The 23,151-nt window shown below is 40.8% G+C and overlaps 1 protein-coding gene across 3 annotated transcripts in view; it reads left to right on the top strand.

The window, feature by feature from the left end:
• Nucleotides 1–23,151, top strand: part of EIF2B3 (eukaryotic translation initiation factor 2B subunit gamma) — a 102,894-nt gene that overhangs the window by 51,070 nt on the left and 28,673 nt on the right. For 2 of the 3 annotated variants that reach the window (XM_054211174.1, XM_054211173.1), the window contains 3 exons: nucleotides 942–1,031; nucleotides 19,487–19,617; nucleotides 20,270–20,463. In XM_054211174.1, coding sequence (XP_054067149.1) covers nucleotides 942–1,031; nucleotides 19,487–19,617; nucleotides 20,270–20,463 — 415 coding nt within the window. The remainder of the gene's footprint in view (nucleotides 1–941; nucleotides 1,032–19,486; nucleotides 19,618–20,269; nucleotides 20,464–23,151) is intronic. The other variant, XM_054211175.1, reaches the window with a different exon arrangement.

Raw genomic sequence — 23,151 nt, 5'->3', positions numbered from 1 at the left:
TTGTCTTTTTTAATTTGCAAGCTGAATACTCTTGTGGCTTTTCTGTCCTGAGAATTAGTGGCGAGTGTTCAGACAGCCAGAACACTCTTAAATGAGGCTACAGGTGTGTGGAAGGGAAAGCAATATTGGCATGAAATATCTAGCTGCTTTGAGACGGGGTTCAAAAAGAGTTTCCACTAATAGCAAAGAATGCATAAAGAGAAGTAATCAATGAATCTTTCTGATTTAAAACTTTGTTCTTAACATATTGAAGCTGCTGGATATTTTTGAGTTTCTGAAATATTAACCTGCCACTGGTCTGAAAGTGAAGGCTTCCCTGTTTGCCATTGTTTGGCTGATGGTGAGAGGGAGTTTTACTGTTCTTTTCCATCTTACTGGGCTGGATAGGCAAACGCTTTGTAATTGAGCCGTGGCAGTCATTTGTAATGTGTAGTGTAGGAAGGGTGAGCAGACCCCATCTCCTTCCCCTATTCCCCTCCAGGAAGCATTGGAAAAAATACAGTAGTGTTGTTGTGTTTGCTAGCAGAACATGCACAGCCTTGCATATTAAGGCAGGCACTCAGCCAGAAGCTTTGAATTATTGTACCCTGACATTACCCACTGTAACTTTTAGCACTCTGGGCCCATTATTTTGGCTTCCTGCCCAGTAATGTGCAATTTCCACTTACATAAGAAGATGTAGCAGGAGTAATGACTCCTTGGAGGAGGTGTTTTCTTTCGCAGCAAATCAGCCCAGGGCCAGCAGGTGTAACTTTATAGACATAGTCCAATAATGGCAGCCTGCACTGTTCTCTGTTAATTCAGCAGTAGGTGGAAAGGAACAGATCTGCCTTTGCACACTTTTCACTATCTGCTAACTTAATTGCAAAGTCAAACTCTTGTAAATGGCCATACAAAACTTCATGACTTTCTTTTTTTTTTTTTTTTTTCCCCTTTTCCAGGCACCCCAGAATGCACATCAGAACAGGGCTGATGGATGCCCATCTCTACTGTCTGAAGAAATATGTGGTAGACTTCCTTGTAGAAAACAGGTAAGAAACCAAGCAATACACAAGGGAGTAGCAGGTGTTTGCATTGAGATATGGTTTGTAACAGAGTTTTTAAAGGAAGATTTGTTTCATTAAATTGGCTAGCATAAAATAGAAACGTGAAAGAAACTAGTTTTCAAAATGCTTTAACTACACTAGAAGAAATGCCAAGTGTTATGTCTGAGTTTCTTATTCAGACCTTTTTAAATAAAAAAATAATAAAAATCTAATAACAACATAAGCGAAAGCTAAGATTTTTGCCTCTTTTCTGCGTCCCTTGTTTTCCTAATGTATCTGTGCTTTTCGGTTGCTCATTTCACCAGGGCTGCCCCATTGTTAGGGCTGTGAATACATTTCTACCTTTGATCTCCTCCACCACAGTCTGGTTTGGCCTTTGCAATCACCTTTTCTCTCCCCCTTCACATCCACCACCACTGCAGGTGGGCTATCTCTGTAGCATCCTATGTTTTTAGCTTGTGATGTTCCTCTGTCAAAACTCTGAGACCACCCACTGAGAGTAAGAAAAACATCCATTTATGGAAGTGGAGAAGGATCTTAGCTATAATATTTCATGAAACAGACAAAAAAAGCCCCTGTTTATCTTTAAAAAACAAACAAATGAACAACCCCCCTCACAGTAAGTAGCTCAGTTTTGGAATGATGTCCTGTTCCTAGACTTTTTGTAGCGCTCTCGTGCCGGTTACATGTATTGAATGCTCACTGACTTCTCAAGAGTTTTTCTCCCCTTTTAAGTAAGATGAATGATAAAGGGGCTGACTAAGTGTTGTGTCCATAGTGCTTTTTCTTAGCAGATAAACTGATGTGTGAAAAGGGGGGCAGGGATTTGTGTTAGTCTTACCATATACAAATCTGGTGATGCACCTGGATACGTGATTGAAGGAGCTCTTCCAGAATAAGGTTTTGTGACTGAGTGAAAATTAAGTGGAAATTTCTTACCATGCATAAGAATGAAGCTTATCCAATACTTTGACTGGCACGAGAGGACATTGTACAAGTCATTGTGGTTCACATTTGTTCATGGGAACATGTCTGAAAGGTGAGAAAGCTTCAGGAGCTGCAGATGCTTTAAATCTGGAATAAGCCATTTATTCAGTGTATTTTAGAAAGTCGGTGACATTTTGGACTTCTTGTATTTCCTGTGGTAGTATGAAGTGGTGTTTGTGCCTTTCTTTTGTCATAATAGAATATGTAGGACTCACTTCTTGAAATCCTAGCCATCTAGTTTTGCTAGCATTAGACATTTCCAGAATATTAGACATTTCACACATTCAGTTTTTCTTCCCTGGTATTTCATGCTGTTTTGAATTTAGATCATTAGGTCTGTGTGACAAGGATGGTCTTTGTCAAATATGCCACAATGCGTGACACAACGAGGCCTCTAAGCATAAATAGTGGTAATTTCAGATTTCAAGGCTTTATGCTATTTCCATTGACAATGGTGAGATCTTTGGGTTTGTCAGTGGTGGGATTTTACCTTGTATTAACCAAAACCAGCAGAGTGAAATCCTGTTCTGAACTCCTCCAGTTGCCCCCAGACCCCTTAGAACAAGTCTACTAACTTTTTGCAAGTATGACCAGTTGCTTTTTTTGTTTTCTGTAGAGAGGTCATTCTCTGTCTTCTCTATTTTTTGAAGCTGTGCTTCTTTTCTGTGACACTTCCATGACAAATACATAATTACAGCAGCTAGACAGCATTTCTTAAGACCTGATAGCAACATCTGGCTTACTAATGGCAGGTAGCTGCTTCATCTCTTTATTACACACGTGCTGCTTATTCAATCAATTGAGAGAGAGAGTCAATTGCAAGTAATGTGCTTAACTGGCAAATCTGCGGAATGGGACTCTTGCCATGAGGAATAACTTGGGCTTTCAGGCTTCTGGCATTGCTGGGCATTTGCAGCTTGTTTTTCTTCTCTGAGGAAGGGGGGGACAGGGCATACTCAAAGATCTTTCCATGTTTGGCAGCAATATGCCAGGACTTTTGAAAGACCCTGTGGAATATTTTTGCCTCAAAAGTACTGACATCTACATAATTGTTTGGGTTTAAGGATTCTTTTTAATACTTTGTTTTTTAGTCTAGAGAGAACCTACAGTAAGATTTTGCCTCTCTGCAATTCCGCACCAGGACTGGAGAAGCTCAGATGCCTTGTTTAAGTTGTGCGTGTTTAAAACTAACAGCAGGGACTGAAGTGAACAGTGAAGCTCTTGTACGGTGCCAGGAAGTACTGACACAGTGTACTTCCTCAATATTACAATATTTACATTGTGTTAATATTTTAACAGTGGGTTTGATGGCAGGCAGAACACCTTTTTTCATTGTTTGTAGCTCAGTGAAGCATTTACGTTTTTTTCAAATTTTATTTTGACATACAAAAGCAGAAGAGATGTTGCCCAGCAGTAAAAAATTCAGATCCTACAACTGGCTGTAGCTCAGCCTGCTGCAGAGGAAAATTATGATAACTTCCAGGTCAAAGAATTACATGAAAACTAACGTGGTCATGTATGTGGGATCTGTTGCTTCAAATGGGATAAAAGCCCGGTGTAGTCCCAGTTTAGCTGCAAAGATATGGCAAGAATAAGCTCTCCCCAAGTGAATGTAGTTTGTGTCTAACTGCACCTGTAAGGGTAAATGGCATTCCTCCACTTTGATCGGATTAATATATGCATTGCATGTAAAGTCCAAAGTCACTAGCGACTAATATGGAAACAGAGAAAACGGAACGTGAAATGGCTAAACCTTTGTTTTGTTCAAGTATACAAATCTTGCTTCAGGCTGAATTTATTGTTCAGCTCCACAATGAAGTTGTGATACCAAGGTTTTATCATCAGCGTGGCCACTGTCTTGCTTTGTGGTACTAAACAGGTCCCTTTAATTTTTCTATGCACTTGTTTCCTCTTCTGGGTGGGATTGTTTGAAGAAGAATCAGTATTTGTTTGGCAGCAGTGAGATTCTACCATGGGGGATGTTAGGAGAGGTCAAAATACAGTTTGGTAGTCTGTAACTCAGTTCTTAGTCCTTGAATACTTTTTTATGAACTATTTTAAAAGGATTGAATAGTAGATTCTCCTGCCCGAAGTTTTATTGCACTATAGCAAACCAAACAAATTCTTGAGTTTTAAAAAGCAGAGATCACTAGTGCCTTTGAACAAAAGTCAGAGGAAATAGTCTGTTTATTAGAACCTCCTAAGTATGTATGTCCAGACAAAAATAAAATATCATGCCCCTAATGTTGTTTAAACCCAGGGAATTTATTTTTGGGGGAATGGAAGTGCTTTCTATTTCCTCTCCTCGGAGGGTAAAGTGCATTTTGGCAGTAAAATCTCCATCTAGCTCTCATCTACTAGTTCAGCACTGGATGCTAGTGAGATTGAGTTGTCAAGGGTACAACAGTCCTACCCTGTCCGAATCTACCAAGGTCAAACGCTGGTGGTTCCACAGCGGCTTGGGGAACAGCTGAAGAAATCCTTGCCCCTCACAGTTTGTTATTCCCTGCAGCTGGAATTTATTCGTTCCCTTCTCTCCACGCTCCTGCATCACCGGGGCAGGTTGATGATCCGAGTGCCCCTTAACCAGCTCCAGTGCACTGGCAGCTGCTGCCTGGGGATGCCAATAGGAACACTTGGAGCATCCCTGCATCCGCAGTGGATACCCAGCGCTGACGACTTTTGGGTCTGTTCCCACTCGATTCACAAGAGATCACAGACGGTACCCTGCTACCAACTGGATTTATCCCCACTGAACAGGGACTGTGACCTGAACGGGAGCAAGAAGCAGCTTGTTTGGGCTCAATTTTCTGCTGACTATAACTGTCCCTGGGTTTGTTTTTTTCTGCAGACACCTTTGATTCTTCCCCAGGTTTCTTTCTGCACCAATGAAGTTAGAGTTGCTGAGGTTGGTCTTGGTTTGGTAGATGTACTGGGTCTGCTGAATTGTATCACATCTTTGCACAGGAGGGAGGTCAGATAAAAATCTGATCTCCCTGTATTCAGGCGAGGGCTTTTCTTTCCTAAACATTTCCATTTTCAGAATAAATCTAACCTGAGGATGGTGTAGGTGCCGCGCTTTGCAGCGTGGGGAATACGGGCGAACGCAGGCCGCGTGTGTTGCCGGAGCGGCTCTGCCAGCACGGGGCAGGGATAGTTGAAGGTGAACACCTGCACCGCGTGATGAACTGCACAATATTGCTTTTCTTCAAACGATCATTACACGAGCTGAGCCAGCAGGCCAGACAGAAGCAGAGGCTGTAGCTGGCTGGGGGCACGGCTCCACCCCACAGCTGGCGGGCCTCACACCCCTGGGGCCCTGGGGTGGCAGCCAGCACAGTAGCCAGTCCCTTTTTTGGCACTCTCCTGAGTGCTAGGTTGGAATCCTGCCTCGCCGCTGCATTCAGGGCAGATGGAAGAAGAGAGTCCTTATTCCCTTTCCCCTGTGAACTTAATCTGTGGCGGAGGGCAGGATCTAGGCCTGTGCTTTGTGAGCCCCGCATGTTGCACAGACACGCACTGATATTTCTTTACTGTGTGCTGACAGTTTGCTTGCTAACGATCCCAACAAAGCTGCTAGCAGCAGCAATGTGATCAAAGTGAAAATGCATGGGAGTTTGTGTTCTGTTTTTTCCCAGAATATTTTTAAGCTCTAGTCTGGTGAAATAAGATACCTGATTTGGGGGAAGGCAAGGGGGGAGAGAGAAGTAAAGCAACCCCTTCCCCTGTGAAGTTTTAATGGGGAAAATTCAAAGTTGCTTTGGAAATTTAGGTGTTGAAGATGTGTGTGTCTCTATATATCCTGTTTATGTGCTTAAAAGCATATGTTATATGCATTCTAATATATGTGTGCATGAATGGCATTGTGCCCACAGTCAGTTCTGCAGATACAGATGACAACATTCGTTATATGTCTGAGGATTTCACGCTGCTCACAGCTGAAACCTGTAGACAAATGGAGGCTGCCATTTTCACAAGATAAAGCCACATCAAGGCTGCAGTATGTGGTCCTACTTATTACCTCCCAAAAATCACTTCTGTCAAATTTCATCAGTGCAGAATTTATTAATGAATATACTAATCAAGCCTTAGTTACAGTTTGGGCACATGAAAAGCTGCGTGTAAAAATACTAACTTTGCAAAGTGGAGCACTGGGCAGTTAGGAAGTGCCACAACTAAGGCTCCTGTGCAACCTTTTGCATCTCTAGGTGCCACATATTATGGTACAGTCTCCAGTTACATGACTCAGTGCTTTTTTGGGGGTGTGTTCCTCTGTGACCATTGCTTCATTTGTTGCCTGAGTTGCTCACTGAAGGAGATACTGTTCAATATCATATGTAACTTCGGTAGTTCAGGTGAAGGCCACCAGCCTTACTTGCTGCTCACTGTTTAAACCCTGTTCTGAAGATAAGGTGAATACTTTCCTTTTGGATTCTTGGTGTTCATCACTGATACTATAATGCTCTGCACACACTTCATTAGCTATCTTTCCAGCACCCCTATTAGTGAAGTAGCAGTCTTTCTGCCTTCTAAAAGGGGGAAACTAAGGCACACAAGAGCTGAAGTCTGAAGCATCTTTAAGTATGCCATTTTTCAGTCCTTAATGTTATACAGAAAGCTTTTAATGTTGAAAGAATCTTTTCCATTGATGACAGCTGTCACAGGATGACACACAGTCAGTGACAACCTGCAGAAATTAGATTTATGTTCTGCGTTCAGCAGCATCTGTAAACTGACAGAAGGGAATTTTAATAAAAAATTAAAAATCAGTTCTTCAGGCATCATTCATTTGCCTTAAATGTTAGCAGGTCTTTTCTCCTCTTGTAGCCTTCTGCCTTGTACATTAACACACATGTTCTAATAAATGAGGCAGGCATTCTTCTGCCTCATTACACAGCCTTGATTCATCCCCAGGGCATAGTCCATCTTTACATTGGGTGAAGAAGACATAGAGGTTGAGGAGAGAGGAAAAGTAGGTGAGTGTGTTTTTAAGGACTGTGTCATGATGTCTACATGCGAGGTCTTAATTAAGGTTGTATAAGCAACATAGTTCTAGCTTTTCTTAATTTGAGTGCACAACCTGTTACCCTGATGTTCTTTTAAGTGGGTATATATATATATATTTATATCTGTGACACTTTTAGAATTAATCAGTGAGGCTACTGTGACTCTTGCTAATGGAGTAGCTGTTATCAACATAGATTTATCACCTTTTAAGGCAGCCACCAGAAAGAGATGGGATGCTCTAAACTTCGAAGAATATCCAGCTCACCCTTTGTAACCTTGGCCTGGAGCGTACTCTGTTCCTCTGCGGAGCAGTGCATGACAAGTTCAGTTACCTTGCAGAAAGAAAGAGAATAGAGCATGCCCAACACAGAAGGACTTAAAAAATTTAGCTGTAAACCAGGTCTCTTCCAAGCATGTGCAAACAGTGTTTTTTCAGGCTTAGCTTGATGTAGCATAGGCACTTTTTATGTTTACAAATGTAACGCCCTGACGAAAAGGCAACTTTGTGCCAAATTGCAAGCATGGAAGTACAAGAGCTTTTCAGCAGAGCAGTTGAAATATTTTTAACGTGGACAAAACAAAGGTTTTTTTCCATAATTTTGTTCTTAGAAATAACTGAGACATTTTTGATGAAGTTATCAAAAAAAAAAAAAATCAGCTTGAGGCAAACACCTGGCAGGGGTAATTTCAGCCAAAACAGTTAAACTTTGGCAAAGTTTACAAACAAATGAAGACAGAAACTTACAATAGGAAATGCTGGGCAATTTATCTGTAGGCACCCCACTTGCACCACCTCTGAAAGCTACTCATCTCAGTTTTTATGAAGGCAGATGTTATGGTTTCTCTGTTATGCACCAGAGTGGCAATTGCATGTTCTAACGTAAGGAGATCTTTGGACTTCATTTCAAAAGACTATGTCTGTATATCTAAAACAAAGTCGATAGCACATGTCTTACTCTTAGAAGGAGGAATGCTCTACATTAGAACATTTCACATACTTTGTGAAGTCCTTCCCCCTTTTTTCCCCCCTATCTTCCTCCTAAAAGCAAGGTAAAATTTTTATTGCGTTTAGTAATGTGTTTTGCAAATCAACATTTTGTCCTGAATCTAGTACTTCTGAATTGTTGGGTGTAGAAAAAGCCACTGTCTCCCTTGTACAGTCACCTGGGAAGTGGGCAGCTCTCTTTGTGGCCAGAAGGAATTATGTATGGTACTGGAAAGGCAAGAATGATAAACAGCAGCGCTGTGGTTGCTTCGAAAGCTCTGAGTAAGCATTTGCAGTGGCTTGTCCTGGGAATGCTGAGTGCGAACATCTTGCTGGCCACCAGGGAAATCCATTTTCCCTGGGGAGCCCTCCTCTTGGGGTGCACCCCGTGAGAAGCTGAGCTGCTGGAGCTAAGGAAACAAATCAGCTCTTCTGCAGTTCTTCCAGCGCTGGAGAGCTGCCTGCCAGAATTCGCCAGTAGAGAAACTCTTCTCTGAACTGAGCAAATTTGCAGTAAGCTTTATAGCCAAAGTCAGTATGATTTGTTTGCAAAGTTAAACACTGGGGTTTTTGGTTTGGGGTTGTTTTTTTGAAATGCTGAAATAAATAAGAGCAAATTGTGTGAGGTCATAGCGCTCTGCCTTTCCAAACTGCTTCAGCTGCAATCCCAGAGCAAGTTTCTCTTTGCGGCTCCCCTCTGCTGTGTCCAGAAAGCCTCTGCTGGGCCAGCACTAGGAGGGGAGAGGAGGGTTTGCTGTCTCAGTGCTGTGTTCTGAGATCTGTGGCCATGCGTAGAGCTGCAGTGGAGCTTCCCCTCTCTTCCCCGATAAATGGCAGGGGCAGTAAGAGATCTTTGAAAACTAGAGGTGCGAGTGACTGGCTCTGAAGCTGCTGCTTGGATGGCTATGTGCTATGCTGTACACAAAGGCCCCTGCAGGTTTATATTAAGGTGCTGCCCAGACTAAACCAGTGCATTTTTTCTTTTTCCCCTCTAAATGCCTTTTTATCATTCAGGCTGTCACCTGTGTTTCCTGGCAAGGGCTGCTGGCTGGGGGAGGTCTGGCAGAGCTGAACACCCAGCTTTGGTGGTCTTTGTGTGGCTGCCTGAAAGATGGCTTAAAACAGAACCTGCTCTGTGAATACCTGCGAGTTAACATGTGTCAGCCGTGTGGCTGGAAGGTTTCTCCTTTGCTGTAAAGAGAGATTTTATAATGAATACTTTCCTTGTGATTAAAATGGGTAAATAAACAAATAGCTCCTACAGGAAGTATACTATGTGAAGACAGGGCAAATAGGTTGTAGCTTTCCAAACAAGGAAAAGAAAAAGGGGGAAAAAAAACAAACCAAAACAACCAAACCCAAACTCCTCCTTAGTGCATTTAATCTATTAGAATGTGAAATGGCAATTTATCTTTCCCGTTTCCTTTCCTCGTCAAACATATCCAGCTGTTGGAGCTTTCTCTGCTCCCTGCTAGAAATGCCACGACTTAAAATTTGTTGATGTCCTCCTCCTCTGGAGTATCGTTACCCTCATCATCTTTCCATAGTACCAATCAAGCTCACTCCTGAAACCTCAGGGGGGAAAAAACCTAATGACCCAAACTAGATTTAAACAAATTATGGTTTTCAGCAAATCGCTTCTGTAATAAATACACTTCCTTTTCCTGTTAGCAGACTACCTGGGAGCAGACATATCTTTGGATGTGCTGAATTGGAGCTGATTAATTTAATGAATAACTACAGATCTTTCTGTGAGACCACAATATAGCAGCCACGTGCCTGAGATACTCGAAGCATGCTTGGTCACAGCACAGTATTCTATGCACGCAAGCTGCTCCTAATGCAAATTTTTCTAAAGTAAATGTTAAAATTTGTTAATTTTGTCCTCTAAGTGTGATTTCCAGCATCAGATAATGACCCTTTGGATTCCCTATGAAAAGTGAATGTAGGGAGGACATGAAAAAGGTCGTTCAAATGTCAAAGTAAATATTATAGAATCATATAAAAATTTAGGTTGAGGAGGGACCTCTAGCAGTCTCTAGTCCAACCTCCCGCTCAAGTAAGTTTAACTTTTCTGTTCCTCAGGGGTTTTTTTGCAGTTGAGTTTTGAAAATCTCCAAGGATGGAGACTGGGCCTTGTCCCAGGACTGTACCACTCACTGAAAAGCTGGTTGTTTTTATGTCCCAACTGGAATTTCCCTTGTTGCAGCTTGCGTCCATTGCCTCTTGCCCTTTTACTGTGCACCCCTTGGAAAAGTCTGGCTGTCTTCTATATCGCTTCACTGGTGTTAGTGGAAAACTGTAATCAGATCCCCCTGCAGCTTTCTCTTCTACAGGCTGAACAAACCCAGCTCCCCCAGCTTCTCCTCCTGCGTCATGTGCTCCTGGCCCTCTTGGTGGCCTCAGCTGGGCTTGCTCTGATCTGATAATAAACATTAAAAATTGTTAACTATTTTTTCCACTGCTTCATGCAAGTTGCAGTTTCCTTGGGTAGCCTTCAGTCAAATGGACTTCTGTCTTCATACAAGATGTGGATTTTGAACCAAGGAGGAATGATGATTCTTTTATCCATCTATATGCACTTTTTTCTTTTCTTTTTTCCTTAAATCATTGCCACTTGGACAGCATCACCCTAAGCATTCTTTCATCAGTGCAGTACATTTTCTTCTACACAGTATTATCTTCTACAGTAAGATAATACTTGGGGTGAAATTGTTATCTTACCTTGCTGGACATCTCCCTGTGATGATACAGTCCTTATATGTGGTATTATGGTATGTTTCTCTTGCAGTGGGAAACGTAATTCTCCTTTATTTTCTATTGAGACGATCTGATTCTACAACTTCCAAGAATTTTTAACATAATGTTTTCCTTTCTTCCCCTCTTCAGTTTGCTTCTAAATCTCTTTTCTGCCACACCACCTCAGTCACTGACTGATCCTTCTGAAACGTTGAGTCCCCTTTTACTCATGAGTTGAATTTTTGGAAAGGAGAGAAAATAGTGATTGTTTCCCTACTACTCCACTTCTCATTGTTTTTATATTCTAGGTGTTAGTTCAATGTCAAATTTCATTGTGCTTTAGCCAGTCAAATGAACCATGAGCAATATTAAAGATATCTATAACACTGTTCCTGACTTTATTATTGCATTGACTTATGACGGGCGACTTTTAACTTCCTGCATATAGAAGGGAGAATGAACGTTACTAATGATAGGGCACACATGCCTGAATAGAGTAGCAAAGAGATATCTTCATTAAGTCACTGAATCATCGATCAATCAATAACAGTATTCTAAGTTCCATTTTGAATGTGATAAGTAGCTAGAGTATGAGATAAAGGCTGATCTTGCAACACAGTCTTGAATCAAAGTGGAGCAACTACAATTTTCTTTAGTTAAAATAAAGTAAAAAAAATAAAAAAGGGAGTATAACATTTTATACAGCCACGGGACAGTCTATGGGAAGTGCTGAGTGCTGTCTAGTTAAGTTACCAGTTTTGAAGAAGTCAAAGACGTGACTTGGGAGGACAAGTGGCTTTTTCCTAAATCAAAGATGCAGAGATGAACTATAGCATACACAGCATTTTATACCAAACTTTTCCGGATGAATGCCACCTGGAAAAAACATTATGAGTAAAAGTAGGCTTGTGAAGAAGAGGAGGTGGGATTCATTGTCCAAAAAGCTTTATCTTAAAGTTCTTCAGGAAAGGATAAAGTGACCAAAAAAAAAAGTCAAGTCTTATCACAGGACAGAAGATCGTGTTGCAAATGCCACAGTAAAGAGAATTGTCCTCCTGGGAGGGGTGAAGCAAGGATTAGCAATCAATAGTGAGGATAGGAACTAATTAAGGTAGAATGATTGCTGGGGAGAAGGGTGTAGGAATGGGACTTAGACAGGTGGAAGCAGGACTGAATTACAGACCAGAGCTTCCAGTTTATCTTCCAGACTGCTGAAAGAATAGGCATGTTGTTAGGTCAAACCGAGAGTGGGTCCATTTGATTGCAGACCACCAAACACAGTATCTGCATGGAGAAACAGAGCAAAGCGATGTGGACGTCTATGCCTTTAATGCAGCCTCAGTGGAGTGGGGTGAAAGAGCTTACCCATGTGAAGCTACAGCCATGTCTACATTTTTTGACACTTACATGTTTTGTACAGATGAGTCTGAAGCATTTGACTCTATCTAAATATATACTTATGCACTCTAAGTTTACATACTTCATCAGTTTTATGGATACACGTCAACTTTATCAAATGCATCATATGCATGTGTTTGTTTAGGCATATTATCAGAATGCCTCTGTTCAGTGCACTTTTCAGAAAAGGAGCCTAATTTCAAAGGTATTTGGGAGAAAGCTGGTAACTCAGACACAGATGGCTGCAAAGGCGGAGGTGGGAGAGAATGGGGAAAGATGAGTTCTGGCAAGGAATCGCATTTGGTGCAGGTGCGCTTGTTTTAGAAGAATGGGATGCTGTCTGGGAATGAATGAGATCCATTCCTCAGCGGCATACACAACCTGCCAAACACCCTGGGTGGCCTCTGACAGTCTCAGAGACTTTTGGTCAGAGAGAAGTTCTAAAAATGTCTAAACTTGCTGGCATTCCCATGCAAAAGCTGTATTAGTCGGGAGCTGTGGGGCGTTCCTGGCTGTTTGGCGAGTGGGCAGAGTTAAGGTTACTTAGGTGACCCGAGCTGAGTGCGCACACGCTTTGAAAGGATTGGAGTATGTAATTGAGGAGTTTTAATTTCTGTGGTCAGTTTTTCAGAAAGCTGCCTTGTTTCCCAAAGGGTTTTTTGGCAGAAGTGGAAGTTAGATCTCTGCTCCTTTAAGTGCATCCAGATTTGGTGGAACTTGAGAAGAGCTTTTTATGTGGTTTGCATCCATACCATCCCTTCCATACTTTGATCTGTATCCTCTCTGCTTTATGGTGTCTATGACCATCACTTGTGTGTCATCTTCTGCTTTCCCTCCATCATCCACAATGCGGGGATTTCGGTGGTGATTCTGCAGTTTTGGGAAGCCGTCCATAAACTTGAGCCTGCAAAGCAGAGCTGTGCAGTTACACCGTCTTGCTGTGCGATGGTTTTGGAAATATTGTCACGCATGCTCTTATGGACGTTGGGAGTAGGTTGCTGTCGGACTTGAAGGTTTTGGTTAGAAAATAGTATGGAAAGACAAATGAAGCACAAATGCAGTCATGTGGAATTACCTTTTAGTAGAACATTTCTCAAAGTTTCCTTGCCTTTTCCATAGGCTTTTAGCTCCAAAAATAATAAGAGACACTGACAAATAAGTAGTTAATATGAAACGGGGGGGGGGGGGGATGAGAAATATATTTACTCTTTTTGTTATAGAAATTCTGAAAGTAGAACAGGACAAATAGAATGTAGCAGAAAATAACATCTGTTTGATGCTATGATTGGTGTTGCACGTTACTGAAATAGGCACAAGTAATTGCCTGGTAGTTTATTGGCTTGCCTGGTTACTTTAGAGTTTTCCTTTATTATAATTAGTCTTGGGGACACCAATCAAAGGCAAAAAGATTATTGCAAGATATAAGGGCAGAATTAGCCTTCTGCAGGGATGTGGCACACCCTATAAATTTATCATTTGATACTTTTTCCTTTTGTACGTAGTCCTTGTCTGCTTTCTCCACATTCTTAGCGTGTCTCAGAAATTCCAGTATTTTTAGCAGTGAATCGGTGAGAAGAAGGGGAAAAGGCCTGTAATTGCTTTTTCCATTGTGCTTGTTAAAACCGCATTGTGGGAAATGGACCCAAACACTGTCTTTTAAGTGGTGTTGAGTCTGAGGCAGGTGGTATTAACTCAGGACTGCATTAACTCTTTTCAAATCTCTTTCCTGTTTCCTTGAGGAAACATGCCTGGTGTATATATGTGGCAAGGGCTGTTTGCCTGCCTCTTGCATTGACATTTTAATTTGGTCCATGATATAAATATCATTTCCCTAATCCCCCTTGCCCTGACCCTGTTTTGTCTTTTCTTCAAAGTGAGTTGACTTTTTTTTTCTTTAAGGAGGGGGGAGGAGATGGGAATGGTGGCTGGCTGCTCTAGTTTGGAGCATTAAATGCTTGGGGAAAAAATCTCAGAGTAACTGTTGTTTCTTTCTTTGTATTCACATGGAAATTTTTAATCTCCATCAAAGGATCAGGAGAAAATAACGTTGAGATTCAACAAGAGAGCTCCCAGCTTACATGGAATTTTTAAATGTTATTTGGCTTTATCCTTTAAGCGATGAGAACCATGAACTATGTACCTACAGGGTTCAGAATTAACTTTTCTCTTTCTTCCAACACACCCTTTTTTTTTTTTTTCTTTCTCCCTCCCTTTTTCTTACATCTTTATTGTTCTGCATAAACATGCAACTCCTTTTTGGCCAAAACTGTAAGTGCCTTAGGATTTGTTTAGTTGTATTTATGTATACATTTCTAACATTAATTATGAGCACCAGTCTGAAATACAGCCTCACATTCTCCTTTTGATGTGATCTGAAGAATCTCTGTTGAAGGCCATGGAGCTAAGATCAGAACCCAACATGCTGTATGCCTGCATAGTCGTACAAGAGCTAATATTAGCCTGTTAAAAAAAAAAGAAAAAAAAAAAGGCCAAAATAGGTTTAAAAGGGCTAATAATCTGCTTATTTGTAGTGGGGAATTACAAATACTATCTGCACCTGTAGATGTAGCTGATTGTGCTAATAATGATAGCAAGGGAGACCCCCTGCAACGAGCCCGTGGAGAGTAACAGCAGATTTCACAGGTGGGTGCTGACAGCAACGGTAGATTTCATGCTTCATCACAGATTAATAAAACAGGGAGGATATTAAAATGCTAATACTCATTAATACTGTTTTATGGTGTTTAACATTAAACATGGAAAATGAAAATGAATGACAGCCGGTAAATGGAACTGACAGTTGTGTTCAGGGTCTCTGAAGCTGGTGAGAACTGGCTGCAGGAAATAAAAGCTGTGGATGCTCCCGTTCCTGCTGTGGGTCGAGCCAAACAGCACCTCCTGGTACCTAGACTTTTGCAAGGTCACCTAAACTTAAGACTTAAATAGACTCTTCTATTATTATAAAATATGTAATGACATTTTCTCTTTAACAGTATTGGTCAGAACCGTTATTTTCTGTGTTACATGAAGGACAGAGTCTCCAGCAATACATATGTCTAAGAGCAGGAATCACAGCTTATTGAAGCGTAATTGTGAAATATATATATATTTTTTTTAAGTTTAGGTGGTCAAAATTTGTTTTTTCCCCAAAACTCTTCTCATGTTTCACTTGGCTCCATTGTTCGTCATTTCTTACTAAAGTTTCAATAAGCTTCCCTTCATCCCAGAGGCAGTTGCATTTCAGCAACAAGTAAAAGTTGGCCCTCTGTGGGCTGTAATGTATGTAATGTAATATAATACAACATAATATAACATACATAGATACAAACTTAATTCTGCCATATCACAGACTGTTTTAATTTCATTTGTGGTTAAAACTCACTGAAAACTTCTGCATAGCTGTGTTTAAATATGAAACTTAAAGATCTAAGGTATTTTGACCTAATGTTCTTCACAAGTGAAAATTTTTAATTTAGCACAAACCTTCTCTTGCCCTTGCTGTTATGCAAAAATCCCAGGAACACTGGGAAGACGTCGTAGTGCACAGGGTCTGGGGATAAAGGAATTCTAAAGCCATGGTACTGATTTGTCTCTGGTGGTGATAGTACTTGGTAAAGTTACAGTTGTTTGATGAAGTATCCATTTTTGTATCTTAACGTTTTAGGTTTTAAATAAAATTAACTTTGAATATCCCAGGTTTATAAAGCCTAGGTCTGAGTCTACAGTCTGGAGAGCTGACTGCAAATGACTGATGTGTGCTCTGAGATAATAGACACATTTAATATATTTTCCAGGGTGTTTCTTTTTTTTCTCTTTTTTTTTTCTTTTATCTTCTCTTGAATTCCCAGTTGTTTCTTGCACGTGCACCACGAATTTCAACTGCTCTGTTGTCTTCATTTCCCCTGCGTGTGCACTGTCTATTGCCAACATCTCCCTTTGTTGTGACCTGTTGTGTGAATGGAGGATTCCATCCCAGATATCATTCTAATTTTTGTACGCTTAAAATGTGATCAGAATCGACCCCTTTCAAAATTGCTGCCATCTCCTGTTGTTCTCATGGGACTAAAGCCACATAAGGTGCTCCAGGGGTTAGTTCCCCATTCCTATACAAGCAGCAATTTAGCGGCACCCTCAATCTTTGGCTGTTTAATTGAAAACCTACTACTTTGTGTTGAGGTGAAAACAGACTGATATCATTTCAAAAATCAAATTTTGGGGAATGAAAGATCATGAAAAGGGCTCGTCACTTGAGCTGGAATTTATGAAAGCATGTTTATTTTGGCAAGTGTTTCTCAAAAGCAGGTTCCTTTTTATCTTCTGTACCATCCACATTTTCCTGCGAGGTGTCAGATCGTGGTTACTCTGACTTGGCTTAGAACTGAATTTCTGCCAAAATTTTGTGAGCCCTCCTCTCCTTCCGCCCACCTTCCCACTTTCTTTCTCCTGCTCATAGTAGATTTCTCTTTATGTTGATTACAGGTATTTCATTCTTACTTCTTGGTGCTAAAGAAAATAACAAGCCTAGAAACTAGGGTGGTGCCAAGTTTTAAAACCTGAAAAGGGTAAAAAAGACTGTTTTCTTCAGTGTATATAGTCTTACACTTATTTCTTCTTAATATAGGCACGTGTAGTTCAGGATTTTATTGTAATAATTTTCAACACATTATACTGGAAACCTTTTTTGGTTTGTTTTCTTCTGAATCTAGGTTACAGGCTAGTTGGTTCTTCCAAATTCCTCCTTTTTTTTTTCCTTCCTCTCTTGATGAAGGGTCCTCAGTCCTATCCCTCCTTTGATTTAAATTCCTTTCCTAGTCCCAGCCAGATGTTTGGTTTCCCCCACTGTTGACAGGCAGATAATATTCTCACGCTATCACTTCATATATCCACATTTGCAAGATCTGTCGCAAAAAATTCCCAAATTTTTGTCACTGAGGGCCTTACTGCATATTTTTTTTAATACTTTCCAAAGGCATATTCCTTTAATGTTGCATATAAATTCTGCAAGCAAATGCAAACCTTCCTGTTTTGCCTTTTGCAGTAGAAGGGTGTGTTTCTGAGCCACATCTTATGGATGACCCAGAGATTTACTCCACCTTTGCTGAAGGAATGTGGCTAGCGCTTCAGAGAATCACAGGAAAGCTTCAGGAGTTTGGCCAAGAAAGAATAAACCATCAAAAACCAGGCAAAACTTTGTCTTTCCCCCTTTCCACTGCTTTCATTTCCTACCGTGTTGTGTTGTCTTCTGCATCAGACTATTTAAGACTGCCAAATACTTGGATATTTTATAGGTAATATATCTTATAAATGCCATGGCCAGCCTCTGAGGGAAACACAGGATTGTCGGTTTTGGATGAAGTATAAAACCCAAGCAGGAAATCATTGCTGAATGGCACAGCTGCAGGCAAACATTGTAAGCTAGTAAACTGCCCATCTGCACAGCCACACGTGTGTCGGAGCGCGGGGCCAGGGCGGCCATGGCAGAGCACGCCTGTAAGTGGTTAGCAGGGAGAAATTTGGTGATTAAAGAATGAAGTGTTTTGCTTCATTAGTTCCTGAAATACAGCTATCTGAAGGTGATTGTAATCTTGTTTTCAAGAAGGAGGAGAGACCGAAGACTAGAGCTTTTCCTTGTCTGTAATAAAAAATAAAAGCAGAATTTCGGATCTGGGATGGGTTAGATCATCCCACCGCAGGACGGAGGATGTGACACAACCTGCAGCTGAGGACTGAAGGAGAAGTTTGCCAAGAAAAAGAAAAACACTATGTTTGTTCGTAGGGCTGAACTGACAATCACATCTGAATCTTCCCATCAGAGTTAGAAACAGGAGAGACTGTTTTGGTCCTTAGATCTGCTTCACTATCACTGACCTGAGCAGGGGCCTGGACGGGTTATGAGCTGCACGTTTCTTAGTTTGAACTGTTTAAGATCTCCCTTTGCTAGAGATTTTGCCAACCAAAATCACTTTCAGGATTCTATTTCTAGTACTTTCCTTTTTTAATTTAACCTATAGTTAGTTCCTAGTTTCGCTGTCTTCCATTTTAAATAATTTCTCTTTCTTTGTGGGTTATCATTTGTTGAATTCCTCTAGCCAAGCTCTCTGTGTAGTTCTCCCAATCCTTCCTCTGAAGTTTAGCACTTCCTCTTATACATGCCAAGTTTGAGTTCATTTTCCGCATGATTTTCCCAAGCACTACTTTAAATAATCCCCAATTCAGTAACTAAATGCATATTGTTAAAATAATGAAACAACAACAATAAAGCTCTTTTAAGACTGCGTTTCATGCACTCCAACTGTAAAAACTATTGATTTGGGTGTTTTTTCCAAATACTTTATTGAAAAATAAAATTATCTTCTAATAGTTAAAATGGAGTTACCAGGGTTATAATCCCATTGTACAGTAGGCTTTCTACATTGATATTTGTCTATTGGGGAGAGGTTTTTCTTGATTCATTGTGATGTATAAATCAATGCAAGAGGAAAGATAATCTAGTGAATCAGAGTCCTTGTTTAAGGCATAGGTGGCTTGGGTTCAATTCCCTGCTTTATCACAAACCCCTCATGTGATTTCTCTGCTTCCTAGTACTGGGGTCTCAGAATGAATATAATAAAAGTTGCAATCTGTACGCAGGGAAGGTGGGTGTGTTGCCGGCTGAAGCCTTTGGAAGCTCTCTGTTCACTGATGTATTTTGGATCGGGGCACCCAAAGAGTGTGAACTCTTGGGACCTAAACTTGTTAAAATATGCTGATTTCTCTTGGTTAAAGGACTGAGTCTTTAAAAATATTATTGATGTTTCGTATGAGCAGGAGGACATCATTAATGTCCGTGTCATAAATATTTTTATTTAAGGGTCTGATACTTGATACATCCTTGAGCATTTCCATGTTTTTATCACAAAGAAAAGGAGCTGCTTTGTTTTCTCCTCTAAAGGCACTTTATTCTCTCTTTTCCTGTCAATTGATGCCATTTTTTAAACCACGTAAAGTGGATTTAGTTGTTGTCATTACAATGTTGGTACGCTCTGCATTCCATCTGCACACAAGCATGAATTAGAGGGTGATGCCATATTAAGTTCTAGGCATCTCTGTTAAAATATAGGGGAATTAGTTCTGAAGGTGAAGCTTTTTCCTTATATTGGATCTTCCTTTATATTTTAATGCATTAAAGAAACACATGACTAGTGGACATTGTCTTAATGCCAGATGTCTGGTTTGATTCTTTGTCATGAAAAATGTGCAAAATATCTGATAATGTTATGCAAAGAAAATTAAGACATGTAAGTTTTAGCATTTGTGGACTTGATGTGTGCATCTCCTTCCTCAGGACCATCACATCTCTCCGGAGTGAACTGATTCCACATCTGGTTAGGAAACAGTTCTCTTCTCCTACGTCATTGCAGCAAGGACTAGACAACAAAGAGGAGGACCAAAAGAAAAAAGAACAAGCATCTCTAGGTCAGTACAAGCATGAAAGATTTGATGAAGGTTTTAAAGCCCATATGCTAGAGCTGAATTATTGGGTAGAGTACAGAGTTAGCCTGAAACACTAGTTTGGGGATTTGGGTTTTTTTTTCTCTTATACTTCATGATAACAAAGATTCTAGTAGATTTCTTTTTCAAACAGTATTGTGCATTATATAAATACTTTTCTCCTCTGTTATTTTGGTGTAAATCAAAACCAAATCAGCTAGGTGCTCTGTGCTTTTTCTTCTGGAATACAGTATAGGTAAATGCAGTTTTGAAAATGTGATTTTAGGAGGGACTTCCTAAAATTGCATAGGGCAACAGACTAAGCCTTAACCACCCTGCACTGGGAACTGGACAGGATCTCGGATCTTGGAATTTATTTTTAGCATTTCCGCTGTCTCCTTGTGTGACCTTGGGCAAAACATTGCATCTGTCCTGATCCCTTGATTCCCACCTGCAGAATAAAAATAAGCACTTACTCACTACATGTGATAAAATCTGTTAATGATTGCTAAGTACCTAGCCATTCGGATGATGGGAGGCAAAGATTTCCCTTCACCAACACTATTTTAATAGTATTCCTCTTCAGAAAGTATTTCATTAAATCCTGTCTAACTTCATGCATGTGTGTGTTCTCCAGACATTTATAGTTTCATAAAGGAAGATAATAGCTTGCTGAAACCTGCTCCAGATAACTCTTGTTGGAATGATCATAGAGGAGATATGAATGAAACTCTCCACGAAGGAAAAGTGCGCTGCTACGTCCATATAATGAAAGAGGGACTGTGCTACCGAGTGAATACTCTTGGGTTGTATATTGAAGCTAACCGACAGGTGAGAAAAATACAAACTGCCGCATGGGAATACAGCAGTAGTTTATGGGACATTTTAGCCTCCAGGAGTGGCTCCCTCCAATACAGCTGAGGAGTGTGTGGGAATTGAACCAGTGCCATGTTATCTAGGCACATCACCCTGCTGGTTGCTGGATAGAACATGAGGCCAGGAAACAGTTCTGTCACTAATTTACTCTATAGCTTTGATTTAGCTAAAAAAAAAAACCCCACCCCACACCCTCTTCTGTTTTTTGAGGGTGGCAATACCTGCAGCCAAAGAGCCAAGAAGCGTGGAAAATAAGGCTGGAAGTAGCTTTGATAGCTCATCTAATCAATGTCCTCCATGTCCCAAAGGCAAGATCAGTTCTGACTGGACTCTTCCTAACAGATGTTTATCTAAGTGATAATGACAAAGGTTATTAATGATTGGCAGGAAGACTTAAACTCCCCATACATTCAAATTGCCTAATGCTTTCCATTATGAAAGAATTATTTTATGAACAGGTTTCACTACAGTGGCATTCCAGGTAAACACAGAGGTGAAACGTTGGTCTGTTGCAGCTTTCACTTTCACACTACTGAGAATTCATAAAATAAAAGACTACAGGGGAGGATTAGCGAAATGCCGTATTAGCTAATGAGCTGATGATTAAAAGCTTTTAATATGATATTTATTTATTTTTTATTACTGCACTGGCTGACACAATGTACAAGTTCGCACTTCACTCTGCTAGTGATGAACTTCGTTGCTATCAGAAGCGGACAGTTTCCTCTAGTTTTGAAAGAGCAATAGGGAATGTAGTAGGAAAAGACACAAGGTTTCTGGAAGTGGGGCTGGGAGAGTGATAAAGTTGTATTGGGAATCTGGAAGTGGTCGCTGACTTGCCTTTGCTCTCAAATTGAGTTGATTTCTTTTTAATAAAATGAATGGATGAATTTACACAAATTAGAGTTGCTGCATGGCAGAGTGAGTTACACATTGGAGCTCTTTCTCCCTGGTGCCTGTAGAGGAGCACAGAAATAAAGTGATTTGTTTTACGGTTAGGGACATGAGGAAGAGAGGAGGGAGGCAGCACTGCTGTCAGAAAGGTAAAACTTTCCCCAGCAATATCAGGAACAAGTGTGCCCAAAGGGTTAAGGGAGAACACCGCTTGTGAGGGGAAGTGTGCGTGTACATTTGGCAGCAGCCACTTCAGTAAAAAGTTATTGAGTTGAGCCAGTCAGACTCCATGTGGGTTTTTTTGTGTTGTTTTTTTTGTGTGTGTGTTGGATTTTTTTTTTAACCTAAATATTCTACATTTTGGTCAGTTCAGGAAATGTGTTTGCTCCTGGGTGGTACATAGAATTAGTGTTTTGAAATCACATTGGGGCATTCAACGTTGGAAAGGATTTTCTTTGAATTTTTAACTTTTCCAGAATGGTAGAATTTCTAAGGAAACTATGTGGAGGTAAAACATAAAATGGAGCTTAATGAGGGGTTGTGAGAAAGGAGTTCCTTTTTTCAGTGCCACTGCATTTTGTTTCTCTTGCTAATCCTCATAAAAGATACACATTTAATTTTATCGGCTTTTTTTTAACCTGCTTTTTTGGTCTCTAAGGAAGACTTTTGGTGTCTTGTTTGCTCTTATCTTGGTCTTCACAGACCAGATTCTGATTGCCCAGCTGCAAAGCTATAACTTTGCTGTCCAAGAGGACAGACTGACGGAGCAGTAGCAGTCCAGTCCAGTAGCCGTGAGAAGGAATGGCATCCTAACCCATTGCCCTTCTGGTGAGGAAACACTTTACTCACATCATTTCACTTCCAGCTGGGTTTCTGGATGCCTGCAGCCTGTGTGTGGGCAGGTGGGTTTGGGAGGGAGTTATCTTCAATAGCAGGAAATAGTTTCTTTGTAAGATGAATTAAATCCAAACACATCTTAAACCTTCCCTTGACCCAGGCACTCCCTCTGACTCCTGCCCCCTATCTAACCTTCCTTTTCAGAGCAAAATGCTTGAGCTGGTAGCTTTTTTGGGTCACCCCTCAGGCTGCACTACTATTGACTGATTCTAGTAAGGGCTTTACTCTGGCCAGTAAAATCCTTTATTTATTTCACCATACCGCCTTTCCACCGAGGAGGGCAAGAGCCTTTCCTCGTTTCTTTCCCTTCCCACAGAGCAACACTGGATAGTAGGAATCTTTCCAATCTATGCTGTAGGTATGCTTTGGTGTGTGTTCCTCTCCTGGATCTATCTGTTGTGGCTGCCCAGCTACATGTCAGGTGAGGACAACATCCCTTCACGAAGCCAGCCTCAGCCCAGAGGACTGGCCTAGTTTGTGGTGTTCTGGTAAGCTGGTGGTTTTCTGTTGTGCCTGCACTTCGGACTAAAGGATGTAACCTATTCATGTTTTTTTAAAAAACAAAGAAAGCACAAGTCTAGTGGGAAGGAGATGTAAAGAGCTACAGATGTTGAACTGGGGACAACAGTCAGCCTGAAATGATAGCTCAGAGGTGTGAGCTCATCTGAGCTCGGCTCACTCATCTGAATGAAGCATCGACTGTGAAAATTCTTATCATATGTAAAAGAGCAGTAGTTACCCATCCTTGCATGCTGGAAGGGAAAAGGGCTGGTCATATTATGAATATCCAAACAATTTCCTGCAAGTATCATCTCATTTGAGATCTTGAGATATTTTTTTCAGATCTGATCC

The sequence above is a fragment of the Rissa tridactyla genome, chromosome 8 (genome assembly GCF_028500815.1).
Source record: "Rissa tridactyla isolate bRisTri1 chromosome 8, bRisTri1.patW.cur.20221130, whole genome shotgun sequence".
NCBI lineage: Eukaryota > Metazoa > Chordata > Aves > Charadriiformes > Laridae > Rissa > Rissa tridactyla.
The sequence above is the reverse complement of the archived record's forward strand: the minus strand, read 5'-3'. Positions and strand labels throughout refer to the sequence as shown.